The following is a 21,959-nucleotide window of genomic DNA, read 5'->3' on the forward strand; positions in this document are numbered from 1 at the left end:
GATATCTTAAAGAATAAACTGACATTTGATTTTATTAGGAAGTGAAAGAATACAATGTATAAATTTTGAATCAATTTGTTTACATGGTTTATTTTGGATTTATCATTAAGAACTATAGGTTTGTTGTAACTAACAAACATTTGCACCGGTTGTAAACCAAAATATTGGTGTTTAGGACTGTTATTGATCAGTCTTTTATTAACATATGTGCATGCTGTGCGGATAGCCTCAGTATTGCCTCGAGGTACATCCATCTGACGAGTCCCGAATAGGACGAAACGCGAGTCCTGGATTCCATTGCCAACCACCATCCATCTTTGTTCAGAATGAATTCTGTCTTTTTTCTCCCTAAATTATGCGACTTTTGGTAAGTTGTTGGAGCAGGAAATATGTCAGTAACAAAATTAAAGTCATTATTTTGAGAACATCTCATTACTTTGTTCTGTCTGTTTACCGAAATGAAAAAAAAACAGGAAATTAACGAAATTATTTTTACATATGTACATCCTTAATGTGAAAAATATTACTTACTGTCATATCTGTTAATTTATCCCAGTCTGGTTTTAAATAATAAGTTATACCATTTAATGCTCCTTCTAACTGAGCTGTTCTTATAAGTAATGTAATCATGAATATATATGGTGTAGTTGCTGTTATATACATAACCTAAAGTGGAAATGAAGTGAATAGGAAGATATTTATCAGATAATCAATCTTTCCAGGAATAAATTATAAAAAATAAATTCATTTTAAACGTTACATAAAAATCTTTGAGTTATTGACAACGGGTAAAACTATATCTAATAGAAAATGTGGTTTCTGAATATACAATAAAAACATGGGAAACCACTTTTACATTCCTCTGCATAAATTAAGACCATCGGTTACTTTCAATATTACTAGTGTCTACAGAAGTAATGTTTAGTATCTTTCGTTGTTGTTTTGTAGTTAATTCGAATTAAGTAGTTATATCTTTTGCGTAATCTTATGCTTTTCATTATCCTACTTGCTGCCTTCTCGTGGCATTACTGTTGTTTACGAAATTGAGAGGACGAAAAGAGAATGTCCGGTGCTACAATCGGGTTGGTGGACACGACGAGTCCACCTAGGGGAGTTGGAAAACACTGATTCCAAACCAATGGTGTACATGGGCTCCAAGAATCTGAAGTAATAAATGGTGTATGAATCAATCGTTGGTCACCAGCTACCATGGGACTGCATCTGCTCACGATGCTCCACTGCCTTGTGGATCAGACCGTTAGGTCAAAGGCTCCTAGTATGGCCCCCTAAGGAAACCACCTGCTTCACTTTGAGCAACTGGGCAGTATCACAGCCCTCACACAAATCTCATTTGATTTGTGTGACGCATATATATCTGGTGCCTCTTTGTACCAATATTTATGTATTTAAATAAAATAAATAAATAATCTACATTGATACCTATTCACCAAGTTGGTTTTGTCATAATTACCTAATACGTTTATTATTATTATTTTGATTATGTAATCAATTATTATTAATTACGCTACACCAGTTCATCAATCTTAACTAATATGCTTGACGTTATATCTGATGTGTTTTTTCCCGTTTACAACATTCAAATGAATTAGTTTTAAACCTTCAGTTTCTAATCGTTGGATAACTCTATACTAACTATTAGTTTATTTCCATAGTTGAAACAATGAGTCAAATGAAGCTAGACCACAATGAAAATCCTGGAAGCACTCGACAGCCGTTTCGTCCTACTATGGGACTTCTCAGCAGTGCGCATCCACTATCCCGAACTCGCGAGATTCTTCTAGTGGGAAACAGTGACCAGTGGAATTCAACCAAGTCTGTTGTAGAGATATCAACTCACTGAAGACAATCGGTGAACGGTTGCTCAAAAACATCGTGGATTGGCTGAGGTTAGACATTAACACCGTTGGATGCCGGCTCAGTGATCTATCGGTTAAGCGCTCTGGCGCGAGACTGGTAGGTCCTCGGTTCGAATCTTGCGAGGTGGGATCGTGGATGCGCACTGCTGAGGAGTCCCATAATAGGACAAAACGGCCGTCGAGTGCTTCCAGGTATTCGATGGTGGTCTAGCTTCAATTGACTCGCGATTTCAACAATGGAAATACTGAAATCTCCACAAAACCCCTTCTGATCTATGAGTTTATTGTCAACGAATTTATGAACCTACAATTTTGTATACAATTAAATCTTTATGTAATTGAAATAATATATTCCTTCCGTTGTTGTAGTATTAACATTACGCGTTTATTGATTTTTGATTCCTAAACTACATCTATCTGTAGAGAATACTATTGTTATTGTCATTGAAGCTTAGTATATTGACTCATGTTACTGTTGCTCTAGAAAAAATGAGCAGGCCTTAGCACAACTAAGGCGTAACCATGAATGATAACTCGGAAAATAAAGGTGAATATATTTAAGCAGTATAGTGAATATAAATTTTAGCAATTAGCCACCCTTTATTATTGGAATTTTGCTGATATAACTAAACTGAATACAAGCCAAAGTTCATTTACAAAGATTACGTTTACTTATACTGTTATGCAAATCATGTTAAAAAGAAAGCTTAGTCAACACGTTTATTACTAAAACATTTGTAAACAGTTCCAAACGAACAACTGAATACTATCTTAGTACACTATCACATGAATGAGGAATTACTTTGTGTCTGGAAGCAGTGAAATTACCTTTGATTTCCTTTATCACTACTTTCTTTTTCTGGCTCGAACTCGACAATTCTAAACGTTTTTAACATAATTTTATCTGAAGATATACCTAATCCTAGGACATATCAATCAGCTTTGTGGTTCATAATTAGAACATATAAAATGTGTAAAAGTACAATTCATTGACGAATTATATCAATCAGCTATTCACTAATCATAAACCTATTAACAGAATAACCGAAAGTAGATGAAATAAAAAATTTATGAAACTCCAAATTATACTTCTAAGAAGATTAACTCTTTATACTTTGTACCCTGGATTATTAGACTTCTACTTTTATCATTTGGTTAGACTTATCTCTTTCAAAATGAATGTTAATATGAATCAATGTCAATTATTATTATTTATTTAAACACATAAATATTGGTACAAGGGGGCACCAGATATACGAAAGCCATTATCCAGAAGATACAAGTGTTTATTAACAGCTGTCTACGCAAGATACTTCAGATCCGATGGCCAGACACTATCAGCAACAAGTTACTTTTGGAGACAACAAACCAGATTCCAGCGGAGGAAGAAATCAGGAGGAAGCGCTTGAAGTTGATTGGGAACACTTTGGGGAAGTCACCCAATTGTGTCACAAGACAAGCCCTCACATGGAATCCTGAAGGTCAAAGGAGAAGAGGAAGACCAAAGAACACATTACGCCGAGAAATGGAGACAGACATGAGAAGAATGAACAAGAACTGGATAGAACTAGAAAAGAAGGCCCAGGACAGAGTGGGTTGGAGAAAGCTGGTCGGCAGCCTATGCTCCATTGGGAGTAGCAGGCGTAAGTAAGTAAGTAAGTAAGGGCACCAGATATATATGCGCCACACAAAACAATGAGAATGGGAAGAGAAAAGGGTTAATGATGAGGGAAACTGAGATGTACAATCAGAAGAACTCTTTCAGTTAAGGAGGTTATAACCACTCTTTATGAAGAAAGTGGAAGAAGGTTACAGCAGGATCGCCACTGGCTTCTATTCTGAGCCATATCTGATAACGTCTCTAGCCGCTGTATTGCACCATCTTTTGGATCCCAACCAGCGAGTCATGAAGGACCAACAGAAGCCATCCCTTTGCAGGTTTCTTTCATATCACGACACCATGTCATACACTGACCACCTCTCCTCTTTTTCCAACCAGTCCCAGCGTCGGCAAATAATGCACGACGTGGAATTCTCTGGAATGACATTCGCAGAACATGTCCAAGCCACCGAAGTCGAAGTTTCAAGATGGTAACACCAATTGGATTGTTGTCTCTGTGCGCAAACACACGATACCGTCTGTCAATGTTCTATGTTAATAAGGGTCTTCAATAACGAAATTTTTTACACTACTTATTTACAAATATGTGGCTTGGTAATGTTTTGGATTAAACCACACCATGAAATCTATTTTACTTAGTTATATAAAACAGATGAATCACAAATGTTAATAAACTATACAGAATGATATGAACAACATTATTGAAACAAAACAATTAGAACTCAGAAATCATAAAATATTAGATTCTATCTGATTGTTGCCATGCATTAAAGTTTCAATTGTGCTGGAGAATTCTGTAATACATTATTTGCCCAAATATTAACAAACGGTACATTTAGTTCATTATCCTTTTTAAATAATTATAGAAAATCACCTTTTTTTAATAGAAGTCACTCCATATTATATTATCTATCTTTGTGACTAATATATACATCTGTGGGGTAAAGATTTAACGTGGTTTGGTGGATTGGTTGAAGTTAAACATCAACACCGTTGGATGCCGGCTCAATGGTCTATCGGTTAAGTGCTCTGGCTCGAGACTGGTAGGTCCTGGGTTTGAATCTCGCGAGGTGGGATCGTGGATGCGCACTGCTGAGGAGTCCCACAATAGGACGAAACGGCCGTCCAATGCTTCCAGGTTTTCCATGGTGGTCTAGCTTCAATTGACTCATGATTTCAACTATATATAAAAGTTTACACATTTTAATAATTACTTTATTCTATCATTAAAATGACTGAGAAAGCTGATTTCATTATTCTTTCATTGTAATTTTACGTTGATTAAAAATGTTGATAAGGTATGATATTTTTAATGCTGAATAATAATTCTTCCTAGTTATTAATTAAACATTTGATATTCTACTACTCATTAAAGTAATAAATTAATAATAAGGAAAAGAAATATTCATATTTATCATTGATTGACATGTTATCAGTGTTAATCTATATCAATTAATCTCCTTTGATTATATTAGAATATAAACTACTTATTAATTTATAAACACATATATATATATGCCCCCAAATGCCCTGGTACGGCCGAGAGTGGGGAGAGTCCGCTCTCCCTCTCCAAATGCTCTCACATGGCCAAAAGTATATAGTCTCTGACAGGGAAGTCCTACCCACTGCCTTCTCGTGGCATTACTGTTGTTCACGAAATTGAGAGAACGAAAAGTAAATGTCCGGCGATTTAACCGTGTTGGTGGACGCGGCGAGTCTACCTGAGGGAGTTGGAAAACCCTGATTCCAAACCAATGGTGTACATGGGCTCCAGTATCCTAATGGAACAAATGGTGTATGAATCAATCGTTGGTCACCGGTTACCATGGGACTGCATCTCCTCACGATGCTCCACTGCCTTGTGGATCAGACTTTTAATTCAAAGGCTCGGGGTGTGACTCACTAAGAAAACTACTTGCTTCGGTCTGGGCACCTGGGCAGTATCACAGCCCTGACACAAATCAAGTGAGATTTGTGTGGCACATATATATCTGATTCCCCTTTGTACCAATATTTATGTGTTTAAATAAATAAATAAATAAACATATATATATATATAATCATCTTAATAAATTTGTAAACTTACTTTTCCGGATGTTTTAATTCCTCTACAAATTGCTAAGAATATTATTGTCCAAGCTAATAAAAGGCATAATGCTAAATCCCATTGAACTGTTCCCAAATTATCAATACCATTTGATATTCGTAAGACACGATTTCTAAGATTAAAATACAAAAACATTTTTAGATGAATGTAATAATAAAAGTAGCAATTATTGAATCAATTGCTTATTATTATTACTATTGTGTATTTAGTATACATTTAAATACATTTGGAAGTCAATGATTACTAAATTATCACTGTTTATTTCTATTTTCAGTATAGAGTTGTGAAAATTGTTAAGTTTTAATTGAGATCATAAACCAGTTAATGTTAGACCATGACGGAAAACCTGAAAGCACTGAATGACCTTTTCGTTCTAGTATTGGACTCCTCATCAGTGCAAAATCACGATTCCGCACTCGGAATTTGAACTCAGAACCTTTGGCCTCGCTCGCGAACCCCTAACCTCTAGACCACTAAGTCGCGTAATAGTGTGAATTGGTTGGATTTAGACATTATCACTACTGAATACAGGCTCATTAGTCTGGAGATTAAATGTTTGTGTGCGAGACCGAAGGTCTAAGGTTTGAACCCCGCTTGTGCGTTCGTGGTTGCGCACTGTTGAGGAGTCCAGTACTAGGACGAAATGGTTGTGCAGTGCTTCCACGTTTTCCGTAGTGATCTAATATTAACTGGTTCAAGATCTCAATTCCTGTTTTCATTACTTCTTTGTGTCAAATGATAAATAAGTTCGTATGCAAACGTATACTTTGTTTAAGTAATAAGCCTCTACAAACAACTAAACGTTATTTTCAGAAGACAAATATTAGGAAACCATGATGTAGACTTTTCACGGATAAATATCGATTAAGGAATTCATACAATAGGTTCCCTTCAAACATTTAAACAAAGCAAGAATATCAATAATTCCAGTGTACGATGAATTCATTGTATTCCGTTGTTTGTTCTTAAGATATACACAAACTGATGCATAGCTAAGGAGCAAGTAACAAAGTACAATAAATTCATCTCATTCTGAGGAAAATGTCGTTCTTACTTCGTTTAAATTAAATAATTACTTAAAATCAGATAGGACACGTAACTTAAACAAACAATTGCACAAGCAGGTGACCATTAGGACTCAGTAGCGAAGTGGATAATGAGATTGCGTTTGGAGCGAATGGCACTGGGTTCGAGTCCCAGAGTGAACATCAACTCTGAGATGCAGGTATATCCAGCTGACGAGTCCCGAATAGGGCGAAACGCGCGTCCTGGATTTCATTACTGGCCACCATCCATATTTACTTGATCAACTTTTGTTTTAATAAAATAATCATACATGATTTAACCGTCCTAGTGGTTTATTTGTACTCCATATTACCGTTAACTTCAACTTGAAAGTAGATAGTTCACCACTATTTCAACCAGTTAACATCAAAACTTAGTCTGCGTTATGTTGAGTTACTTAGATTAGTAGCCATATTTCAGTGGATTTCCGTCAGCACTATGGACTACAGAAACATGATATTAACCATTATTCAATGATCAATAAATGGATATATCACAATCATGCGAATAGTTATTCACAGCTCTAATAACCTAGCGCTAACGTCTCCGAAATAGAATGATCAAAGTTTAAATTACAGGAGGAATATTTTGGATGAGGAGTATAGGTTCAATACTTCGCATTATTTATTACCTAATATTTTCCAAGTTTGTTAACTCAACATTTTGTTTTTATAAAAGCTATTAAATAAATCATTTGAAATGCATAGTCCTAAAATTATATGGTATACAACCGTGAAATGCAATATATATATATATATATATATATATATATCGTTAGATATTAGTCTCATAAAAAAGGCTATTTCTAAGCTTAATTTCATACATATAGACAATAAACTATTTATATACGATTTCTATTTACACACAATTACAATGAGATGTGACAAAATTGGTAACTTTTTGTTTTATTCAGTCAGTCATTCAGTCCCAACGTAGAACTTCGTACGAGGTTGTCGATTCAAATCCCATAGTGGCAGAAGTAGTAAGATTATAAGCAGTAATCGGAAAGATTAGGGTTTGAAGATGTAATTGAAGGGGTATAATCCAGTGAAATAAATTTGGAAAGAGAAAAATGATAGAGACACGAAGAATCCAGAAGATTAGAATTTGGTAGAACACAAAGAGTGTATGCACCTTCGCCATTGCAAACGATTTTGAGCCATGTCATTCAAGGTCTCTAACCATCGATTGCTATCATCTCGCGAATCCCAACCAGGTTGTCTACACCTACCAACATGGCTCAGTCCAATTGTCAGTGACTTCATGGATTTGTGCCACGTTTTGGTCTGGCCGCCCCTAGCTTTCTTCCAACCTACTACTACACCATAAAGCATTGCACGTTGGGGCAGTCGGTGGTTGGGCATACGTAAAACGTGTTCCAGCCATCTCAACTGATGAAGTTTCACTTCAAGTGATTTGTGATTTCTTGTTAATATCTGTTAGGAATAAGTTCATACAATAAACTCTATCTAGTATCATATATTACACTTAATTTATTGACATTTTAAGTTATTTGTCTTTCTCTTTGTTTTTTGGACCGATATATTTATCAAAATACATTCGATGAATTTCATGCTGAAGTTGAAACTTCGGATAGATAAAAAATAGTCTCAATAAACTAATTGTAATATATTTTAGTTTCTAACTGTATAGTCCAAATAAAAAGTATTCGTTAATATTGGGAATCAATAGAATCTCATTAAATTTATCATCTGTGAAGATAAGATTTAATGTTTAATTTGAACTGATTATGTATGTATAGTGAGCTTCGAACATTAATCAGATTCATATTGTAGTAAATGAAAACTTGGTGAGTAAAACCAATTCACAATGTTTTATGAAAACAATCAGTAACGTATGAATGATTTCTTATCTGTATATGTAAGTCCAATTTTTTACAGAGAAAATGATAAAGAACTCTATTTTTTCAAAGATTAATTTCAAAGAGATCAAATGTTAATATACATGAACATACACTTGGTATTGTTTGTTTGAATCTTCCCATTGATGTTTAAGACTGCAACTGGTCAGTCTCTAATAGGCATATGTGCATACTGTGCGTATTGCCTCGATATAGCCTTAATTCACAAGCAATAAAGGCAAAGATGGATGGTGGCTAGCAGTGGAATTTAGGACACACATTTCGTCCTATCTATGAATGTGCCTGCATCTCGAAGTTGATGTACACTCCGAGACTCGAACCCAGTACCGTTCGCTTCAAACACCAACACGTTACCCACTTAGCTACTCAACTATCAGGACTCAATAGCTAAGTGGATAATGTAATGGTGTTTGAAGCGAAAGGTACTGGGTTCCAGTCTCGGAGTGAATATCAACTCTGAGATGCAGGTACATCCAGCCGACGAGTACCAAACAGGACGAAACACGCGTCCTGAATTCCACTGCTAACCACTATCCATCTTTGCTTATACATGAATATAGCTAGTGAATTTCTGCTAGTTAAAGTTTACAGGTGGATAAATGAATATTATCAACGTTTAAAGGTTCGTATTATGTAAATGGTTAGAAGTACAATTTCATGTTATTTGAGACTTCTCACCTAAATGTATCTATACCTCAATGTTAATTTTCACACTGAAATGCGAATACAGTAACCATCTTTTTAAGAGTAAAAGCTTTATAATAATCGGTTTTGGTAGTTACCAACACCTACTTCTAGGTGAATTTATTAATTTACAATAACATATTAGATTTCTGATGTATTGCAGTTCAAATAATACCTACGTTTTACTTCTCGGAGATTTCATAACGTACCGTTTACTTGATCCTTTTACATCAAAACAACTTCATTGAGCCGACGACGACGATCAACTTCAAAACTTTTATATTCTGAATTTAAGCCTGTTTAGTTGTCGTATCTCTGCCAAACTAAGGAGAAAGTCTTCTTAAATAAACGCATTCCAATGAACTACATCTAAATTCTAATTTCCTTAAATCATCTGAAGCTTTTTGTTGAATTTGGTAGAATCGATCTACTGAAAGATTTAAGAAAGATAACGAAATCAGTACTTAAGAGTTTGGAGTGAAGTACTATTTAACGGAAGATATTTGCACAGACATTTTAGTGACATTTCGATTAGTTCTTTATTTTATTCAATTGAGACAATTTGTTTACAATGTCATATAACCCACTTAATATTAACACGTACTTTCACAAGTGAAAGCGATAAGTTCGTTGATTAATTTATAGTGAATGTTTCACTAAATCTTTAAAATAAAAATTAATGTTTATAGGATCAAAGTAACTAATAAAAATAATATGTTAAGCTAATAAGATCGTTAGTATGGTAGCACTGGGAACCGTTTATTACAAGTTCCTGATAAGTGCTTACCAAGCAGCATTTGATTAAATCATTAGCTGCACCATATGAGTAAACACGTAATTTAGCCGTGTAGAATACAAAACGACTAATTGAGCCCCATGAAGAGAGTTTCGGAGTATACGAACTCACTCCCAGTACTCTGAAGCAGGATCGGTTCCCAAAATATGTTGACGGAGAAGTGATGTTGAATTGCTTAAATTTGTTCTGATTACACCATCAATACATGATTTAGTATTCCAGGAATGTCCACATTTGGCCCACGGAAGTTCTTTACTGAAAGAAGCGAAAATAAAATGAAATGCCCAACCCAGAATCACTGTGTAGTAACTGTTCACCAGAAAATTTATCATAGTACTAGCACATCCAATACCTGTAAAGTAAAAAAAACAGGGGAATTTAGTTAGGCAGTTAAAGTAAATTAAAGATATTTCTTAAATGGTAACACACATACCTCTGAAAAGTGGACAAATATCCCAGGCTGCAATGGCTCCTTTAGACATAAACTGACCCAAAGCAACTTCAAGAAGAAATAATGGTACACCTGCCAGGATCACACTGACGAAGTAAGGTATAAGAAAGGCTCCTGAATAAAATTTTAAAAAATTCTTTAATGTACATTCGTTTTTAGTTTAAAAAAAGTTATTTAAATAAAACAAGGATGGATATGTCTTATTAAATAAGGAAAATCATGTCTACATTCCTTTCATCAATGAAGTATTTTTAGTTGGTACATATTATCTCAAGATCTTATTTCTCTGAAACACCATTAATTTATTGGCAATAGAGATATGTGCAGTGGTATCGTTATGAAATTTATCATTTAAATCTGGAAATTCGTGTAAGTATGACACTATGATATCATAATTGTTCTCAAGTTCCGAGTAAATTACTTTAATTATACATTATCTTGTGAGATTTGCAATTGAATACGAAATAACCAGTCTCTAAGAAAAGGATTTATAAATGAAATTTTCGTCGAACTTTGACGAAATCGATACTGTTTTGCTATCAACTCGAAATCACTTTGTTAAGGATTTTGCTACATAATAAATATTATTTGATCATGTGTTAATCATGTAAGATCATAACCCGCCTTGACGATTGTAGGAGTGGCTAAAGCGTCGAAATCTTGAAAAAGAAACTTTAAAATTACCTCATCATAAATAGGGTATCCTATGATAAAAACATTGATAGACTGCCTCAGAACAACAGATATATTGAAGTTTTCTGTATCGAGTTAAAAGGATGCTAAAAACAGAATTTATACACCCTGACTCGAAATGTTCCACAAATTTCAAAACTTACCTACTTTCATCTTTGGAAATTCAGACAGCTCATTAACTATCATATATATTCTCTTGTTAACAGAAATCCATGGTATTCTCATGATACTTCATTTTTTGATTTTTCCATCAGGGTTTTATGGAATTTATCAACCTGAATTCTTTTGTTATCCATTTACTTACTTACGCCCCTCGTGGAGGAGCATAGGCCGCACACCAGCATTCTACATCCAACTCTGTCCCAAACAATCCTTTCCAGTTTCTTCCAGTTATTATTCATCCTTTTCATATATGCTTCTATTTCCCGGCATAATGTGTTCTTCGGCCTTCCTCTTTTCTGCCTCCCTTCACCATTCCAAGTTAGCGATTACCTCGTGATGAAGGTTTGCAATTTCCTCAATATATGTCTGATCCACTTCCAACGTCTTTTCCCAATTTACTCTTCAGCTGAAAGCTGGCTTGTCCTCTCTCATAGAACTCTGTTGCTGATAGTATCCGACCAGTGAATGTTGAGTATTTTACATAGACAAATATCTATAAATACTTGAACCTTCTTGAAGATGGTTGTAGTAGTTCTCCACGCTTCAGCTCCGTACAATAGGACTGACTGTCTTGACGTTCGTATTGAAGATTCCCACTTAGAAATTAGTTGACAGTTGTTTTGAGTTTCAAATGTTCTTCAGTTCTAGAAATGTGGTCCTTGCTATGCTAATCCTCGCCTTTACATCTACATCTGATCCTCCTTGTTTATTAACGATGCTTCTCAGGTAAGTGAATGTTTCCACCTCTTCCAGAGTTTCTCCATCAAGTGTGACTGGGTTGTTCTCCGTGCTGTATCTAAGAATCTTGCTTTTTCCTTTGTGTATGTTGAGGCCTATTGATTCAGAGGCTGCTGCTACATTAGTTGTCTTCATCTGTATTTGTTCGTGCACATGGCATAGGAGGGCTAGATCATCTGCGAAATCCAAATCATCTAATTGTCTCTGAGATGTCGATTGTACTCCGTGCTTCCTATCAGATGTCGAGGTCTTCATAACCCAGTCAGTCACCAGAAGAAAGAGGAGGGGGAGAGTAGACAGTCTTGTCTGACTCCGCTCCTTACTGGAAATGCATCTTTCAGCTGTCCTCAATGCACCACTTTGCACTGTAGTCCGTTGTATGAGTTCCGGATAATGTTGATAATCTTTTCAGGAACTCCATAGTGTCGAAGAATTTTCCATAATGTTCTCCTATCCACGCTGTCAAACGCCTTCTCATAGTCGATGAAGTTGCTGTGTAGCGACGCGTTCCACTCAACTGATTGTTCAACGATGATCTGTAGTGTCGTAATTCGGTCTGTGCACGACCGACCCTTAAGGAATCCAGCCTGTTGATCTCGAAGTCGGGTGTCTACTGCGTCTTTCATCTGGTTCAGCAACACTCTGTTGAAAACTTTTCCTGGTACTGACAGTAGTTTGGTGCTTTTGTAGTTCTCACGTTTGCTCAAACCTCCTTTCTTTGGTATCTTGATGTGGGATCCTTCTTTCCAGTCTGTCAGTGGCACTTGTTCCTCCTCTCAAATCTTCTTGAATAGAGGTTGAAGCATGTTTGCGGTTACTTCAATGTCTGACGTCAGTGCTTCAGCTCATATATTGTCAGGTCCTGCCGCTTTCGCGCTCTTCATTTGTCTGATGGCCATCTTGATTTCTTTGATCGTTGGTTGAGTGATATTGGTAGGAAGTTCTGTGTGTGCTGCTTCGATGTCCATTGGATTCAACTGAGCTGGTCTATTCAGCAGTTCCTCAAAGTATTCTGCATAACATTGGATAACATTCATTGTGATCCCCTCCTTCTTTGTTTTGAATGATGCTTTGATTATCCTGGATCCATGAGATTCCCATCCCACAAGTGTATTTTTTGCTTCTCTGGACAGCATTAGAGCAACTCCCTGAGTGTGTGGAGCATTTTCCCCTCCATGACTGGAGTACAGCGGCATCTCTCTCGTATTTAGCCTTTGTTGTCCAGTTTGTATCCAATGAGTTTTGCTGATTCCGAGTACTGCCAATTTGTATCTCCTCATTCCCATTGCTATTTGACTGGTCTTTCCTGTCTCCCACATTGTTCGGACGTCCCATGTACCTATAAAGAGTGTTGCTCTGGTTGTGAGAAGGAGCATCGGCCTCGTGACTTCCGAAGAATTTCGGCTTTCATCATGAGACGTCATAATTATTCCTTGAACTCGGAGGGCAGAGTTTAAATGGTTTGAATTATTTTTTCTGGTTAGCGTTTTTTTAGAGGGTTAGGTTTCTACGGGATGGGGTCGCTAACTCCATGCTCAACCCTTCTCCTTTAACCGGGCTTTGAACCGGCAGTAACTCTAGAAGAGCTACAGGCGGAGTGTATGTTATCCATTTAGTTAAATGTTAATACATTATTAAGAAAACTTAACCGAAGATTAAATGTCTAGTCACTGATGATATGCTCCTATCAACTATTACTTATTTAACAATGTATGTAATGATGATTATAATGAACAAGTTGTTTGAAGTCAGTAATAAGTGTAAATACTAGACTTCTTGTTCTGTTAAAAGATAATTATCACTATAGCAATCATAACTGCAGCATGATAAGAGATGTTTTCTTGACTTCTGCTTTCACAAAAAGTAATAATATTATTTTTTATTTTCCAGCAATTAAGAAATTTCTTATGTGAATATTACATAACCATTGTTTAACTAAAAAGCAGTTAAAAAATGCAGTAGACTTCATATGTACACTCTATATCAAAAATGATCCCAGTAGAACATATTTTGGAGAACCTATATAATATGTAACAGTATTTCATATGTTTTACCAGAATAATTTATACAGAATCAGTACAAATATATGATGAGAACTTCCATCTTAATTTGATTGAATAGTTTCATAGTATTTGAGCGCCAAGTACAAAGTCTACAAATGCTTACTTAGTATGTTTCAAAGATGTTGTACGAACATTCAGGACAAAATTATATCTACCATACATTCCCTACTATTAATACAATCGTACACAAACGATAAAGGTTCAGTCGTCATTATATTAAAAATTTTTAATAATCCACATATTAAACCAAGTAAACTTCATAACTTAAATCATGAATAAGACGATATACTTTTTTATGAATAAAAACTTTACTGTGTTTAATGAGAAGGAATAATTAGTTCACTAAGTTCCTGAAGTATTCAGTCTTGTCTGAAAGTTCATAAACTTGATATGGACAAGAATGTTCATAACACCAAAGACTTTACAAAAATTCTAATTACATCTATATACTTAATAATTTAAACTGTCTTTGAATTATTTATGTATAAATATGTTCTACCTATTCCTTTTCAATTAGGTTTTTATATACTTGAAACTATTGATTTATAAAATCTGTCTAATTATAAGATATAAATGTAGGTTAATATAATGAAAGCTTTACTTCAGTTCATCTATACATTACAAATAACATCTCTAATGAGTATAATAATAAGTAGTTTGGTTAATTAAATTTATCATTTAAAAAATGTTTGTGAAAAAAAGATCATAATACAGTGAGTATTTTGTAAATATGGAAATTTCTACCAAACTCAACAAACAATTATTTGAATTCACTGAGTCAGTCAGTCAGCTACAACGTAGGACCAGGCACATATATGCATCGGTCCAAGTTGCCATACCTCGTTAGCACAACAAGATCAACACCGAATTCATAGTAGTTAATTTAGTGGTGGTAGTATATAAATTATAGGTTGTATATAAGGATATAGTACAGGAAGGAAGAAAGTTATGAAGCAATTTTAATCTCAAGGTTTAAGGGAAGATAAAGAGTGTATACACCCACGCCATTGTGATCGATTCTGAGCCATGTCACCTGAGTATTACTTGTTTAAATCTTCCCATTGATGTTTAAGACTGCAACTGGTCAGTCTCTTATTGGCATATATGCATACTGTGCATATTGCCTCGATATAGCCTTAATTCACATGCATTATAAGCAAAAATGGATAGTGGCTAGCAGTGGAATTTAGGACGCACGTTTCGTCCTATTTGGGACTCGTCAGCTGCATGTACCTGCATTTCAGAGTTGATGTTGACTCTGGGACTCGAACCCAGTGCCACTCGCTTCAAACGCCATCGCGTTGTTCACTCAGCTACTGAGCTTCAAACAGGACGAAACGCGCGTCCTGAATTCCAATACTAACAACCACCTATCCTTGATTATAAACATTAATTTTGCTGGCGTTTTTGCATCCTGGATTCCACTGCTAGCCACTATCCATCTTTGCTTACAAAACAATTATTTGGTTTAATTTGTCACTATGGAACCTGTAAATAGTGATCATTTAGTAAGACCTAATACAAATGGTTGCTGGTTGAAATTACTGAACATCATATCGGCACATTGAATGAAGGAAGTCAATCATATGAGAATTTAAAAAAATAGAGAATATAATATCAACAGTAAGAAGCATCAAATCAATAAGAATATATTTTGAGAAGAACGAATTAAAGTAGTAAGATAATGAATGAATTCAAGTTCACCATCTAGATTTCAGTCAAATCACATAATCTCAACCACAGTTTACGGTTAATGAATAAACCTTAGTGAGGATCCCGGTATCACACAAGACGGTATTTTTCAATGGTCAGTTACTTTATGTCATAATGTCATATCCCAATTTACTTAGTATTGACCTCTACTGTACCCAGTACTTCAGCACTAATTTTAACGCTGCTAGCCCGACAGGTACACCAAAAATGTGAAATGCTTTCAATTAAGTCATGGTCATGTATTGAAAAAAACTTATACATTTTCGTAATTCTCAGGGATGTACGTCTTATGAGCAGAAAATACCTTTTACGTATTCGATAGATGAGTTTTAATCAACATTTAAAGTTAGATAACAAAGCTTTGGATGCTTGTTACTGATAACTTACTATACAATCGGGTTTTTTAAAGCTCTATGTGGGCTACATCTCTACATGTCTTATTTTACTACTGTATTCGACAAACATGCAGTTCCTGAAACATATAATAACTTCGTACATAATATTTCTAAGGTGTAATATTTAAATAATACTCAAATGAATTAAATTATGGGACCCTGTGTGAATTATTTTAAAAATAGATAATCAGTTATTTTTCTGATTTTTAATGAACCATTTAATCCAGTTACTAAGTGATAAGTAAAACAACAACATTCATATTCAGAAAACATCACATGGTAAAGGTTTGTTGAAATATCCAAAATGATTAAATTAAACTACCCAAACATTTGTAAAATATGTAAAAAAATATTTCAGTGTCATTTTGGCTTGACCATTCAGTCTTCTAATATACTTGTATATAACAAATTTTCCAAATGTTTACCAATATACTACTTTTCTAGTTTTCAGTGTTATTATACCTTCAAATTAAAACTTTCGAATATAAGAGCATTCTAATTAGCACCGTTATTGTGGTTTTACTTTAGCTAGGTTCAATGAATGATAAACTTCACCATGTTATCACAATAATTATAAAAATATTTTATGAATTTACCTCCACCATTTTTATAGCACAAATAGGGAAATCTCCATACATTACCCAAACCAATAGAAAATCCCATACATGCTATAAGAAAATCAATTTTTCCTTTCCATCGATCCCGTTTTGTTATAGTTTGTGATGTAGTTTGTGTTATTGTACTCCATGAAGCAAGATTACCCAAATTATCTTCTGATTTAAATGATTTACTAGGATCTTCCATGTGATTATTATCAACAGTTAGTTTATTTGGTAATTCACACCGAGGTAAATAATGAAAGATTTAGATAATATTTATTCTATAGTATATATGAATGTATTACTGAATAGATAATCTAAAGCTTTTGATTACTTGTGATCATCTGGTTGTTAATTGGGTCGTTATATAATTACAGTAAATTTTCAAATAATATAAACACTTTTAGATGTTATCTTATTATGTAGCAATGTAGTAAGTATATTAAACGGTTATCAGGTAGTTATAGTAGTAGTTATAGCAACAATGAACTCTGAATTATAACAAATTATATCCACCAAAATTGTTTAAAATCATACTAAAAATATAATTTTTATTTATATTCAAATTTTTAAATGGATAAAATTGCCCTTTAACTTATTATATAAGCCAATCAGTGAACGATAAAATTGAAAGCAAATAAATGTTCACATACACATTTAGAAAATTAAACCAATCATCTTTTAGTGTAGAAATAATATTAAATCTTTTTTAGCCAATCAACGAGCAGTTAATCGATCAAATGACCTTGATCAGTTTTAAAAATACTAAAGAGCACCAAAATCAATTATCATTATCCATTTATTGAGGAATTGGTTGACTTTGAACTAGTTTGACAATATTCGGACGTATAATTTATGATCCAAGGATTTTAGTTTTCGTAGAATTATCTATTTATTTATATAATGAAACTGGGTAAAATTCAGAAGAATTTAACTTGTATTAAACAAAGTAGATTTTCTCATTATTTTTGCGTCCATTAATTAAATAGTTAATTGTCAGAATGAGAGTTTGTGGAAATTGTAGTAATTTAATGGTTAGATTCATGAAACGATTAAATCTAGACCACCATGGAAAACATTCAAGCACTCGACGGCTATTTTGTCTTAGTATGGAACTCCTCAGCAGTGTACACCCACGATACCTCACGTGGAAATCGAAACCAAGGCCTTTAGTCTCGCTCTCGAACATCTAGCCTCCAAACCACTGAACCGACATCCGATGGTGTTAATGTCTAACTTCAACCAATCCATGATATTGCGTGACCATCCACCATTGTCTCCAATGAGTAACTGCCTCAACAGACATGGTTTGACTCCACTGGTCATGTCTTTACATCAGAAATACAGGAAACACACCTTGAAGCCAGTTACTAGTGAACTTATGATCATTATTATCAAAATAAGGGTTTGTGAAAATTGTAACAATTTAATGGTTGGATTAATTAATCCATTTAAGTTAGACCAGTCTGGAAAACCTTTTAATCGACTTTGAATATATATATAGTAATATATTAACTAATGTGTTTGGATTTAAGAGGTAACACATGATAGAATTTAACTAAATGCCAATAAACTAGGAATTTTGTTTAATTCTACGAATACAGATAACTGTACAGAATGTGTCATTCAGATAACTTTTTGAGATTATAACATTTTTCTTGTTCTACGAAAATATTCTATTTATTGACTCATTTCTTGATTATAAGAATTTTATAGAATTTTCAACAGCTCAATTCTCTTTATAGTATGTCTTTAAAGATGACGAATACCGTACGACTGAATTGTTCAACTCACTGATAACAACGTCTTCAAAACTGAGGATTTTTGTAAATCACGCACAAATAACAGTTCAAGTATTTGTACTTTTATTCTACCTTGAACGATTTATAAATTTATTACATTTTAATTTTTACTAAAGTTATAATCGTTTTACTTTATCTTCATACTATGCATCGAAGAGAATGAACATTAGTCGTATGTCGATCCCCGAGCTGCTAAATTCTAACTGCCGATCACTATTTAACAAGGTGAACTATATTCTATTCCTATTAAGTCAAAACATGTATCGTAGTTGTAGTATCATCACTATTCAAGAATCTCGGTTAACTTGCTTAGTATTAATACGTGATTTCGATATCTATGGTCAGAATCGATCAAGCAAAAAAAGAGGTATAGCGGCGGTGTAGCTAAGTTTGTAAACGTTAACTGATGTCGATCTACTTTTGGATATTTCAAGTTTTCAAATGACTGTCTAACTTTAAGATGCCGTCCAAAACACTTGAATAAATACAAATTGATCGACTTACATCTCCACAACTAAAACGACTACGGAGGGTAAAAGAAAGAGTGTACAAGGAGAAAAATTCTATTGAAGTTCGCAAGCTAAATGGTCAAATAAACCTAGAGATTAGTTGTCTCAACTCCATGTTTACTCAGAAACTCCTATCTTGTAAAAACACTCCAAGTATATGGAAACTCTTTAAAGAAATTACAGGGGACAGGAAGATTAGAAGCGATAACCAGCTGAATGTTTGTGACTTAAATAAGTCTTTTGTACGTCCGTCACCTGATATCATGCTCCCTATATCCACAGGTTTGAAGAATAATTGTGTTCCTAGTTTCACTGAAAATGTTGTCCGAAAATGTCTCCAATCACCTTATTCATCTCAATGTTTAGCACTTGATGGTATCCCGAACCTACTTTTTCAAAAGTGTGCTTACGTTCTATGTTATTCATTCAAGAGTATCTTTAACAGATCCTTCTCAACTAATCTCATACCGAAAATGTGGAGAAAAATAAAGATAATCCCTATACCTAAAAAAGTACAGGTGATAAGAATGAACAGCATCTAAACACCATGTTAGGATCCCATAATAATTGTTCTATTGGAGACTCTTTGATAAACAATGTGTCGAATGTTAATTATCTTGGTGTTACATTCTTCTCTGATCTCTCTCGGTCTTCTCATGTATTACTGTTATCGAAAAAAGTTTACCATTAGACTTACTACATAAAGAAGCTGCATGCTTCTGCGATTATTCGACATTTACTCTTACGACTCATCAATTCCTACACATTACCTATTATTCTTTACTATTCTCCATTATTCTTTCCCGGGCTTTTGAGAAAAGACTTTGCTGCACTGTGGAGAATGCTGAAGGCAATTAGCTAGGTGTGTGGTGAATCTTTTGAGGTCATTATTAATATGGTTGTGGATAGACATCTTAAGTCTTGCAAACTCCTGGCACGTGTTATCTTGTCAGATACTAACCATCCACTTCATTCACATCTTTCTCCTTATATATCTTCTGGTAGAACGAGATGTCAATACATTAAAATTCATGCACACAAGCAAATGTATAAAAGTTCTGTAATACCTTACCTAGCAAATATACTCTGTGACGAATAGGTTGTTCAGTCACAACGTAGAACTTCGTACGTACGTACATCAGGTTGTTAGAGTTGACCTAGTCAGTAAATTGTATTCTTAAATAGGTCTCTAATTAAAATGTTGTACAGATTCAGATCTTTTTTCCACCTTTTTTCTTTTCTTTTTTTGTTGTTTTTGTTTTCTGTTTTTGTAAAAAAAAAGACTTGTTGAAATACCTCGTGCTGAGAATTCTATATTATACCAAAATATAATATTGAATAAAGCCATTAATAATAAATAAATAAATTAGTCCATACACTTATTGATTACCCATTTGGACAGAGGCGTAAAGAATTTAATGTAATAAGTTCATTGCTAATTGTATAAAAAATATTTTAAAACTGTTTAGCTAGAATTCGATAAGTAAGACGATATACATGAAAACATTACTACAGTCATTAAAACTATCCTTTAGCTTGGAATGAAATAGTGTAATATTTCATTGTTGAAATCATGAGTCAATTAAAGCTAGACCACCATGGAAAACCTGGAAGCACTGAACGGCCGTTTCGTCCTATTGTGGAACTCCTCAGCAGTAGGCATCCACGATCCCACCTCGCGAGATTCGAACCCAGGACCTACCAGGCTCGCGCGTGAGCGCTCGACCATGAGACCATTGAGCCGGCATCCGATAGTGTTAATGTCTAACTTCAACCAATCCACGAAGTTGAGCAACCGTTCACCGATTGTCTTTAGTGAGTTGATATCTCACAACAGACTAGATTGAACTCCACTGGTCACTGCTCCTCACTAGAACTCCAGGAAATATCTCTTGAAGTCAGTCACTAGTGAGCACATGATTATAACCAGAAGGGGTTTTGTGGTTAAGCGCTCTGGCGCGAGACTGGTAGGTCCTGGGTTCGAATCTCAACAAAACCCTCTCTGTGAGTAATTTTTATTCATTTTCTTGCAAACCAAATTAAAATATCACACCTTTGTATAAGATTTCCACTTATTGATCTCTACAAGTATGTACCAAACATTTTCTACAAAGATCTACATTATTTCTAATATCTATATTACGTCAGAACAGAATAAATGATAAACTATTTTCATGTTCAACTATTTTACTTTTTGAAAATCAAAATCCATTCCTGTTTCAAATTGATTGATGTACTTCCTTATGGAGAATAAATCCAGTCTAAATAAATAGGTAGTTTCAACTAATGTTCCCATGAAAAGAGTGACATTTACCAATTTATAAACTACATTTTTTCCCCTCAATTTTACAATACTGTTATCGTATAAATTCTAAACCTTAAACTTATATTCAATGATTCCACTCAAAGTTTTAGAAAAAGATAGAAGTTGGGTGATAATGTATTTAAAGCAATTTATCCCTTTGATGAATTTCGATAATGTAATAAGAAGACGAAGATTATCAGAACTATGTGATTTATATACTAGCGCAATACATTTCGAACAATCTGATCACACATATACTGGTTAAGAACATTTATATATAAAAATAAAAGGTCAACTAGACTGGAAATGGGGAGGGGGGTAAGAGGAGACAAGGATAATAATAATAATAATGTGAAAACGATTCGACTCCAAATCACTCTGGATAATAAGCTAATATTACCAGGGCAGGTTTAAGGTGAGAACAAACTGTTTTTGAATACACAAAGGGGGTTTGAATTTTCGTATGGCTAAGGCTTCAATAAATATCAGGGCAGCAT

General features: G+C 34.4%; 1 protein-coding gene across 1 annotated transcript in view; it reads right to left on the bottom strand.

Annotated features, from left to right (window-relative positions):
- Smp_143800 (putative sodium/chloride dependent neurotransmitter transporter) overlaps positions 1-17,051 on the bottom strand; it is a gene marked incomplete at both ends in the record, with an annotated part of 70,029 nt that extends 52,978 nt beyond the window's left edge. Inside the window, 5 exons of the mRNA XM_018790115.1 lie at positions 532-666; positions 5,585-5,717; positions 10,144-10,384; positions 10,466-10,597; positions 16,844-17,051. Of these exons, the coding sequence (XP_018655491.1) occupies positions 532-666; positions 5,585-5,717; positions 10,144-10,384; positions 10,466-10,597; positions 16,844-17,051 (849 nt within the window). The remainder of the gene's footprint in view (positions 1-531; positions 667-5,584; positions 5,718-10,143; positions 10,385-10,465; positions 10,598-16,843) is intronic.
- Between the last annotated feature and the right edge of the window lie 4,908 nt (positions 17,052-21,959).

Source organism: Schistosoma mansoni, chromosome W (genome assembly GCF_000237925.1).
Source record: "Schistosoma mansoni strain Puerto Rico chromosome W, complete genome".
Classification (NCBI taxonomy): domain Eukaryota; kingdom Metazoa; phylum Platyhelminthes; class Trematoda; order Strigeidida; family Schistosomatidae; genus Schistosoma; species Schistosoma mansoni.